This window comes from Ranitomeya imitator, chromosome 5, assembly GCF_032444005.1.
Source record: "Ranitomeya imitator isolate aRanImi1 chromosome 5, aRanImi1.pri, whole genome shotgun sequence".
Lineage (NCBI taxonomy): Eukaryota > Metazoa > Chordata > Amphibia > Anura > Dendrobatidae > Ranitomeya > Ranitomeya imitator.
The window spans coordinates 171169960-171181135 of record NC_091286.1 but is presented as its reverse complement, the minus strand read 5'-3'; the positions used below and the strand labels follow the sequence as shown (position 1 = coordinate 171181135).

General features: G+C 44.3%; 1 protein-coding gene across 1 annotated transcript; it reads left to right on the top strand.

Moving 5' to 3' along the window:
• The first annotated feature begins 457 nt into the window (after positions 1-457).
• LOC138681642 (uncharacterized) lies at positions 458-7769 on the top strand. The gene is made up of 3 exons (XM_069769317.1): positions 458-1515; positions 6483-6893; positions 7148-7769. The coding sequence occupies exons 2-3, from the start codon at positions 6825-6827 to the stop codon at positions 7736-7738; spliced, it is 660 nt and encodes a 219-aa protein (XP_069625418.1). The 5' UTR covers positions 458-1515; positions 6483-6824; the 3' UTR covers positions 7739-7769.
• Positions 7770-11176: the final 3407 nt, after the last annotated feature.

The following is an 11176-nucleotide window of genomic DNA, read 5'->3' as shown; positions in this document are numbered from 1 at the left end:
TTATCTACAGTATTCTGTAATGCTGTAGATAAGCCCCCGATGTAACCTGAATTATAAGAAAAAAACAAGTTGGATTATACTCACCCAGGGGCGGTCCCGGTTTGATTCAGGTCCAATGGGTGTCGCGAGTCCGGGTCCAGCACCTCCCATCTTCATACGATGTCGTCATCCTCCTGGCTTTGTGTCGCGGCTCCTGCGCAGGCGTACTGATTTGCCTTGAGGGTAACATAAAGTACTGCAGTGCGCAGGTGCCGGGCCTCTCTGACCTTTCCCGGTGCCTGCGCACTACAGTACTTTGCTCTGCCATCAACAGGGCAGAGAATTACGCCTGCGCAGGAGTCACAACAGAAGCAATGAGGATGACATCGTATGAAGATGGGAGGCGCCGGACTTGCGATGCCCATCGTACCCGGACCGCCCCTGGGTGAGTATAATCTAACTTGTTTTTCTTATCTTTCAGGTTACATCGGGGGGCTTATCTACAGCATTACAGAATGCTGTAAATAAGCCCCTAGTGGTGGTGGCCGCAGCTTATAGCGGCAAAATGAAGTGATATATTCCCTTTAAGGATTCTTTTTGACACTCGTCATCAGTTTGGCAGAGGGATAGAATTAGCTAAAAGATTCCCTTTAAAGGGGTTGTGCCTTTAACATTGTATTGTATGATAAGGTTGCAGAACTGCTAACTGCTAGGCCTCCAACTGCCATGAAAGCTACCAACAGTCTGCTGTCCTGTCAGGAGGGTGAAAAAGCTAGCTCCCTTTCTCTTGCTAGCCACTTAGGTGCAGCAGCAACTGACACTATTACCTAAGTGGTAAAAGGCTGAGAGCAGCATGTGATGGCGGACTCCACTTTGGTGGCACCAGTTCAGCTCCTCATCCTGCCCCATCATTGTACTGTGCATGTACAGCATTCACACACATGAAATCCCCACTGTGACGTTGGACTAGGGCTACACAGAGACTGGCTGAGACACACGAGCAATGATCATTCTATGCCACTGCTACATTCCAGCATAGTGCAAGTGAACTTGGTAGCATTGCAACCCTCAAGGTGCCATGATTATGACAAGCAAGGTGCAAATAGAATCATTTGGTTTATTTGCATTTTCATCGCGGCGGCATCTCAAGCCTGGGCTGCGATATAGCAGAGGCATGCAGCGACTCGGTATAGCATTCACTGAAACAGCATGTGTGCTCGTCTTTTTCAGGCGGATATGCTCCATGACCTGAAAAAGTACTAAATAGATGCTAAAACACATGAACTTACTCTGCAATTTTAAGCGACTTGCTGTGCACATCTTCAGACTTTTCAGCTTCTTTTCGCTTGAGGTTTTCAAAGACATAAAAAAAAATCTTCGATGACACTTCAGGAAGAAGAAACAACTGGGATTTCCAGAAGTGTCTTCAATTTGGAAAACTCATTGGAATCTCACACTTGTAAAATGTATTCCCAAAGCCTGGGTACAAGGCTGTATGTTACCTATGGGACAGATGGATGTATGGATGAGCCACAGGTAAGACAGATGATGTGAGGTGCATTTATCATTTATGGATACAAGAACATTGTGGATAATATAAGTTAATAAAAAGTAGATACTGAGGGGTGATCAATCTATTACACTGGTCAACGCAATTTTTCTGCAAAAGGTTTTAAAACATTTTAAGTCAATTTTGGCTGCTGATTACGAATATGAACTCTGTTTTTGGCTATCACATCAGGATTTAGAGATTTTCAATTTCTGATAAAAATTACTCCTATCTAATGTTTTATGATAAAAACACATGATTTTTGATACTACATTGTTTATTTTTAATCAAGGAATAACAAAGATTACAAAGTCTGTACAGCAAATCAAATATACTTACATAATTAAACTACCAAATAGAAAAACACATATGTATGGCACACAGATGAATGACAAATGGCAGTTATTTGAACTTTCTTTTCTTGGCTGATCTGTGATGTACAGCTTCTGGGTTGTCTCTCATCAAGCTCCAGGAATAGTCAGCCATCATATGTGAGTCCCACCGACCTTGATACCGTTCTTCCATTGTTTTAATGTCCTGATGAAAACGCTCCCCTTGTTCCTCTCTCACATCTCCAAGGTTCTCTGGAAAAAAGTCCAAATGGCTGTGTAAATAGTGAATCTTGATACTCTTTCTACAGCCAAGATTTCGCAGACTGATTAGTAGGTCTTCCACAATCTCTTCATAGTTGTCTGCTTTCTTCTTCCCTAGAAAATTCTGCACCACATTACAAAATGCATTACAAGCTCTTTCTTCTGTCTCATTCATTGATGTGATAAAATTTGGGTCTCTCATAAGGCCGGCGTCACACTAGCGAGTTTTACGGACATATGAGCGCATAAAATACGTCCGTAAAACACGCCTAACAAACGTCCCAATTATTCTCTATGCCCCTGCTCCTATCTGCCGTATTTTACTGATCAGTATTATACGGCTTTCTACAGCCGTAGAAAATCGCAGCATGCTGCGTTTGTCACCGTATTGCGCAAAAAAACGCCAATGAAAGTCTATGGAAGCCAGAAAAATACGGATTACACACGGACCAGCAGTGTGACTTGCGAGAAATACGCAGCGGTGTTAGAGAGAAAAGCCGGCAATTCAGTGCGGTGTACAGTAAAATCACACTGACAGCTTACATTAGAATAGGTAGAATAAATGTGTACACATAGAATAGGTGTGTATATATATATATATAGTCAGTGAGATATATGTATATATATTAATATTTCATACATACAGCGCTAGATAGCTTTAAAGCCGGTAATTCAATTGCCGGCTTTTGCTATCTCCTTCCTAAACCCGACATGATATGAGACATGGTTTACATACAGTAAACCATCTCATATCCCCATTTTTTTTTTTTGCATATTCAACACTACTAATGTTAGTAGTGTGTATATACAAAATTTGGCTGTTCTAGCTATTAAAATAAAGGGTTAAATGGCGGAAAAAATTGGCGTGGGCTCCCGCGCAATTTTCTCCGCCAGAGTAGTAAAGCCAGTGACTGAGGGCAGATATTAATAGCCTGGAGAGGGTCCACGGTTATTGCCCCCCCCCCCGGCTAAAATCATCTGCCCCCAGCCACCCCAGAAAAGGCACATCTAGAAGATGCGCTTATTCTGGCACTTGGCCACTCTCTTCCCATTCCCGTGTAGCGGTGCGATATGGGGTAATGAAGGGTTAATGCCACCTTGCTATTGTAAGGTGACATTAAGCCAAATTAATAATGGAGAGGCGTCAATTATGACACCTATCCATTATTTATCCAATACTAGTAAAGGGTTAAAAAAAACACAAACGCCTTATTAAAAATTATTTTAATGAAATAAGAATAAATTATTACAACAACCTTTGTTTTATGCTCAATCCATGTGAAGACCCTCGCTCTGTAACAAAAAAAAAAAAATAAACCAACAATATACATACCTTCCGAAGATCTGTAAGGTCCCACGATGTAAATCCATCTGATGGGGTTAAAATATTTTGCAGCCAGGAGCTCTGATAATGCAGCAGTGCTCGTTGCTGCAAAACCTTGGGGAATGAAGGTAAAGGTAAAGTAGGTCAATTGCCTATATTTACCTTCATTTGCGGTGAGGCGCCCTCTGCTGGTTGTTCCTAGAGCGTGGGAACTTTCCTAGAAAGCTCCCAGGCTCGAGTTCATATGAGGGCGCCCTCTGCTGGTTGTCCTCATATGAACTCGAGCCTGGGAGCTTTCTAGGAAAGTTCCCACGCTTGAGGAACAACCAGCAGAGGGCGCCTCACTGCAAATGAAGGTAAATATAGGTCATTGACCTACTTTACCTTCATTACCCAGGGTTTTGCAGCCAGGAGCACCGCTGCATTAACAGAGCTCCTGGCTGCAAAATATTTTAACCCCTTCAGATGGATTTACATCGTGGGACCTTACAGATCTTCGGAAGGTATGTATATTGTTGGTTTATTTATTTATTTTTTTTGTTACAGAGCGAGGGTCTTCAGATGGATTGAGTGTAGAATAAATTATTACAACAACCTTTGTTTTTATTTCATTAAAATAATTTTTAATAATGTGTTTGTTTTTTTAACCCTTTACTAGTATTGGATTAATAATGGATAGGTGTCATAATTGACGCCTCTCCATTATTAATTTGGCTTAATGTCACCTTACAATAGCAAGGTGGCATTAACCCTTCATTACCCCATATCCCACCGCTACACGGGAATGGGAAGAGAGTGGCCAAGTGCCAGAATAGGCGCATCTTTCAGATGTGCCTTTTCTGGGGTGACTGGGGGTAGATGTTTTTATCCAGGGGGGCCAATAACCACGGACCTTCTCCAGGCTATTAATATCTGCCCTCAGTCACTGGCTTTACTACTCTGGTGGAGAAAATTGCGCGGGAGCCCACGCCACTTTTTTCCACCATTTAACTCTTTATTTTCATAGCTAGAACGGCCACATTTTGCATATACACACCACTAACATTAGTAGTGAGGAATATGCAAAAAAATGGGGATATGATATGGTTTACTGTATGTAAACCATGTCTCATATGTCGGGTTTTAGGAAGGAGATGGCAAAAGCCGGTAATTGAATTACCGGCTTTAAAGCTATCTCGCGCGGTATGAAAAATTAATATCTATATATATATATATATATATATATATATATATGTCTACTGACAGATATACTGTGTATGTATGTATGTGTGTATGTATATATATATATATATATGTATATGTATATATATATATATATATATATATATATATATATATATATATATATATATATATATATATATAGTTTTTTTTTTGTTTTTTTTTAACACATGGATCCCTTTTATAGCCGTATGTCGGTTTTGCAAGCCTGCGAGAAAAACACGCAGTACGGATGCCATACGGATTACATACGGAGGATGCCATGTGCAAAAAACGCTGAAACACCCTGTCTACGGAGGAGCTACGGACCACTATTTTGGGGACTTTTCAGCGTATTACGGCCGTAATATACGGACCGTATTGTCTTACGCCAAGTGTGACGCCGGCCTAAGTGTTCTTATTTGAGGTCCATCAAATATTCCAAACTTTTTCTTCTCTTCACTAAGACCATGAAAAGTTGAACATATATAGTTAAAGCTTTCTCCACTGTGATTGAGAGCTTTGATGAACTGCTTCATCAATTCAAGTTTTATGTGTAAGGGAGGAAAGACAATGTTCTTCCTATCCACTAGAGGATCATGGATGACATTCTTATCGCCAGATGCCAAACTCTGTCGCTGAGGCCATTCAGTTTTCACCCAATGCTCTGCTGTAGCTCTACTGTCCCAGTAGCACAGAAAACAAGAGTTATCATAACAAATGGGAATTATGCATGTTCAAAGAAAACAAAGATATTCTCACATTTATTGGGAGACTAAATGAAAACTAAATTTACCTTTAGTGAACCGTATAAATCGGCACTTTTCATACACTACTTATATTTATCATGGAAGTCTTAAAAACAGGCTATATACCTGTAGCGCAAAAACGTGATGTAATAGAGAAATTATAAGATCAGATTTGAATTCAGCACCCTCAAATTAATCTAAAACTGTTCCTAAAGTCCATGCCAGAAATTTTTTTTTTTGTAGACCAGTGTTATGTACTGAACTTCACCCTACAGATTACTTCTCTGCAGACAGACAATCTGATTTCACCATTCACTGATAAGATTGCATGTAGCAGCACCCTGTACTCAGAAAAAAATAAATAAATAAAACCCCTTAAGGCCCCGTCACACATAGCGACGCTTAAGCGATCCCGACAACGATACGACCTGTCCGGGATCGTTGCTGCGTCGCTATGAGATCGCTGGAGAGATGTCAAACAGAGCGATCTTCCCAACGACGCAGCAGCGATGCGGCGACACGATAGCTCTTCCGTCCTTTGTTCCTGAGCGCGTGGTGGTGGATTGCAGATCGTTGTAGAGTTCTCCGGCCTGCGACTTCTATTCATTTCTATTCTTCAACGGTTCTTCGGAGATCTATACTTTGTGCACGGTAGGTATCATTTGGGGTCTCAAATGCGTTTCCATTCCCTTTCCATTCCCTTGGCACCTATTAATCTGATATCTTTCCTCTGGAAGGAGGGAGGGAGTGCTTTGTTGGTATCTGTGTATATATACTTTAGCACATGGAGCCATTTCAGGTAGTCTCGTGGGCACAGAGTGACCGCAGACAGGGTTACTAGGCCTTATTTTTTAAATAATTTGGCTCTATGCCGGTTCCATTTGCATGGCAGGGGTACACAGGCAGCATTGGTGTGGTCAGTGGAGGACTATTGGAAGGAGGGACTGCAGACTGGCAGAGATTATTAGCAGTCCAGGCGCATTGTTCTCTATTTTACATTCACAGTAGTGTGGCTCATACATAACTCTTTTCAAAATGTTATTTAAAATTTTCCACATATGCTCACTGTATGCTATTCTTTCTTTCAGATGTCTTTCAATACCGAGGAATTTGTACGGGAATTGATTGAGATGTATCGATCCCTGCCCTGCCTTTGGCAGATTAAATCCGCTGACTACAGCAACAGAAACAAGAAGAGGGAGGCTTTTGCCAAACTTGTTGCTCTGTTTAAGCAGCATAACCCCAGCGAGAAGGTGGATGAGAGTGTAGTCCGGAAAAAGATCCAGGGTCTACGAACAGTTTATAAAAAGGAGCTCAACAAGGTGGTGAGGTAAAAGAAGTCTGGTGCCGCCACAGACGATGTTTATGTGCCATCGTTATGGTACTTTGACTTGCTTGGCTTCACCCGTGACCAGGAGCTCCCGCGTACAATGGCATCTTCAATGCGGCAGACCCTGGATAAAGACCCTGTGATCCCGACTGACACCCCTGTTGGAGATGTAAGTACCTTCTTTGCTTGCTTCCCTGTAAAAAGCTTTAAAACTTGGTCTCTCATGCCATAGTCGAGTAGAAAATAGTAACTAAGTTTTTCCCTCTTTTATTATGCTGCATTTTATCCAAGTTATCCCTTCCACTTCAGATAAGTACAATCCTTAACTTTTTGGCCCTACTCAGTGCTCTTACCGTTGAATGAAAAAATCCTATCCTGTACTACTAGTTCCTCCACTTAATTCTAAATTTTCTGTTCCTGCAGCAAGATCGGCATGATGATCTGTCCACCCCGACCAGTGAGGACCTGCTGGGAGATGAACCAAGCCGGGCGGAGGCTACTGAGGGGTCTAGTGAAGACCCTGCACCCTCAACCCCCAACACAGCTTATGTACCACGGCGGATTAACAATGGTCATAAAAGAAAGGACACCGTGTCGCCATCAACAGAGTTGGTCACTTTGGCAAAGCAAATGTTAAGCCAGCAGAGCCACAGTACCGTGGACAGCTTTGCCAACTTTGCCGCTGATCGGCTAGGGAAGCTGCAAGACACACAAAGGATCCACGCCGAGAGGGTGATTTTTGAAACTTTGAGCAAAGCGGCAGCTGGACAGCTAGATGAAAGTTCAAGTGTGCACAGTTTTATGGACCGTGATCCGTGTTCATGGCAGCCAATGAATGAAACGCCTCAGGCAATGCGTGGCACACCAGCACACCGTCAATTTAGATCTCATCTGAACATGCCGCTTGCCCCTCCACCACAATATCCCAGGTTTTCCCATTCTTTTCTTGGGCAATTATCATCTCCGCCCAGCCAAGGATTTTTGAATGGTGAAAACCATTATGAAGAATTATAGATCCATTTAATATTTCGGGTTATAAGTATAATTGTTGTATAGTTATTTTATATTAAAGAGTTAAATTTAAATGTTACTTTGTTAAAAATTGTTATAAATAAAATTGTTTTGATAATTCAAAACTTGCAGCCTGCTTTACTGAATTCAGCATATAGTTATTTGCAGGTCTAGTAGGCGGGGTTATGGGCTGGGTGCATGTATACAGATGCATACATATGAGTGTGCGTGATGAAACATGTTTGTTGTTTTTAACAAAGCGTACACATCAGGGGATATAAACTGTTATTTTGTTTTATAAACAATATTAAGATACCATCAACCTAATAAACTTTGTACAAAACCATCAAAAAAAAAAAAAAAAAAAAAAATTAATGGCTGCCGCTCTGCTGTTGTGCAGCCACAAAACGAGCCAGCATCACTCCGTGCTATTTGACTTGCTCAGCCAGTGTCCCCTGTGTCGCCATCATCCTCCTGTGTGATGCCTGGAGGTCCTCTAATGTTGGGATTTCTATGGAGGGAATGGTAAAACTTAGTTTATTCATGCATCTAACTATCATGTACGTGTTTGTTATTTAACACTTACGGTTTTCGGGTAAATCGGGTGAGGAAGAACTAAGGGACCACCCGGATCCTCTGGCATCACCGCCTAGGGAAAGATACAACACTTCATAGTACACGACAGTCCTATCCTTTACGAGTTGTATGGACCTTTTTTTAAGTGCAATAATTACCGGGGGACATGACTTCACCCATGTCACGGAGTGATGCTGGCGAGCCTGTTGTTGGTGAGCCTGTCGTTGACTCCTGCTGGGGCTCCGGGTCTGCTGTTGCTGGAGAAAAAAAAAAATATTACATTATTACATACCTGAGGTGCTGCACTGTAATTACTGTTGTAACAAATGTGCCGCAATATACTGGGCCGGATTTTGGGTCATATGATCAGGGGCCTCATTTGTATGCAGGACTGTGCAGTGCCGGGTGTGCACGAGGAGCACAGGGCTTAGCTGGGTGTGTACGAGGCGTGCGGAGCCGAGCCTGGTGTGTGGACAAGGTGTGCGGAGCAGACCCTGGTGTGTACGAGGCGTGCGGAGCCGAGCCTGGTGTGTACGAGGCGTGCGGAGCCGAGCCGGGTGTGTACGAGGCGTGCGAAGCCGAGCCTGGTGTGTGGACGAGGCGTGCGGAGCAGACCCTGGTGTGTACGAGGCGTGCGGAGCAGACCCTGGTGTGTACGAGGCGTGCCGAGCCGGGTGTGTACGAGGCGTGCGGAGCCGAGCCTGGTGTGTGGACGAGGTGTGCGGAGCAGACCCTGGTGTGTACGAGGCGTGCGGAGCCGAGCCGGGTGTGGACGAGGCGTGCGGAGCAGACCCTGGTGTGTACGAGGCGTGCGGAGCCGAGCCGGGTGTGGACGAGGCATGCGGAGCAGACCCTGGTGTGTACGAGGCGTGCGGAGCCGAGCCTGGTGTGTACGAGGCGTGCGGAGCCGAGCCTGGTGTGTACGAGGTGTGCTGAGCCGAGCCTGTTGTGTGGACGAGGCGTGCGGAGCAGACCCTGGTGTGTACGAGGCGTGCGGAGCCGAGCCGGGTGTGTACGAGGCGTGCGGAGCAGAGCCGGGTGTGTACGAGGGCAGCAGAAACACTAAAAACGGTCGTGGCCATATACTATGCTAACCTATCTTAACAACACTCACCACGATGTGGAAGGCTCTGTGACCGGATGCTGGCTAGGCGCTCACTGGACCTGTACTGCAGATCCGCCAGCTTCTTCCGGATCTGAGTACTGGAGCGCTGCACCCCAAATCTCTGGGCTAGGCCCCGACTGATCCTCCGCAGCACAGCCTGCTTATGGAGGACGGGATGCTCTTGGTGATTATGACAACCATAATCACGGGCATCTAATTCAGTTATTAGGTAACGCACTTCTACGTCACCCCAAGGCGTTGCACGATGCCTGGCCGCCATTTTGCCGCCACTAGTTAAAAGCAAGGCCGCAGCACTGTCCTTTAACCCGCCCACAACGCATCAGCGCCGTAAACCACGCCCACGACGCATCAACGTCACCGCGGTTATTTGACGACGCTACTGCGTTCACGAAGGAAGCGGCCTGTATTGTAATCTCCAGGTCACACCGAAGACGCTACTGCGTTCTGAATGTTACGCATTCTCAATACAGCGTCTCCGGTTGCACTGGAAGACTGGAGTGTTGGTGGTTTCATGTATGGATATGTATTAATGTTTAGATAGGTATTTATATTTGTATGTCTGTGAGTATGTATGTGTATATGTAGGTATCTGTGTAGATTTCAATGTTGATGTATATGGATGTATCAGTATACATAGGAATACACGTATGTATATACGGGCCCTTACTGCAGTAAGAATGAGAAACAAAGCTTTTTCAAAGTAAAACAAACAGTTTATTATACAAATCAGTGCAATAACTAAAACAGTGTATAAATATCAGTAGTAGCCCACTATAAGTTCTGATGCTGCCAAGTAACAGCACCAGGACCGTTAAAATATTGGCAGTAGTTGTCTCGGCAGGTCTTTGCATCGTGGGTGTTTCTGCCAGGTAACAATGGTTGAAGGCCTGCAATTGCGGGATCATTTGCGCGCCATTCACCGAGCTGCACTTCCCCATTTACTAGGCCCACAGAGTCCATGAAGCCAGGTGGACTGTACGCCAAAGCATCGCGACGGCGAAGGAAGTTGTGAAGCACACAACAAGCCAAAACAACAGAGTCTATCGATTCAAGCTTCATGTTAATAGGCGTGTGGAAAACTCTGAAGCGATTAGCCATGATACCGAATGCATTTTCTACAACCCGACGTGCCCTTGACAAACGGTAATTGAAAATTCTTCTTTCCTCTGTTAGACTTTTTTGGGGGAACGGTTTGATAAGATTGGGATGAAGCGGGAAGGCCTCATCACCGGCAAAAACAAAATTAAGGTTGCCTCTAGTCTCAGAGTTGGGAGGCAAGTGAAGTTCACAGTTGTTCAAACGCTCTCCAAAGAGTGTGTGCTCTAAAACGCCACCATCGGAAACCCTTCCATTCATGCCAACATCTACATTTATAAATTCATAATTCGCGTTAACAAGGGCCATCAGGATGATGCTGAAATAGCCCTTATAATTAAAGAAGTAGAATCCGCTGTTCGGTGGTTGAGTGATCCGGACATGTTTCCCGTCGAAAGCCCCACCACAGTTTGGGAACTGCCAAAGCTGCTCAAAATCGGAGGCAATCTTTTTCCATTCCTCCTCCATGTTGGGAAACTGCATGTAGCTACGTAGACTGTGGAAAATCGCATCACATGTCTCTGGAATTAGAACGCTGAGCAGGGTCCTTGAAATGGCTGAAGAAAAATGCAAGTCTTGCAGCGAGCGCCCGGTGGCCAGGAATCGCAGCGTGACTGCCAATCTTTCATCGGCCGGGATGGCAG

Bases quoted from the DNA above. Each gene is read 5' to 3' on its own strand.
- LOC138681642 (XM_069769317.1), top strand. From the start codon at position 6,825: ATGGCATCTTCAATGCGGCAGACCCTGGATAAAGACCCTGTGATCCCG. The intron at 6,894-7,147 runs GTAAGTACCTTC...CTGTTCCTGCAG, and splicing joins CTGACACCCCTGTTGGAGAT to CAAGATCGGCATGATGATCT.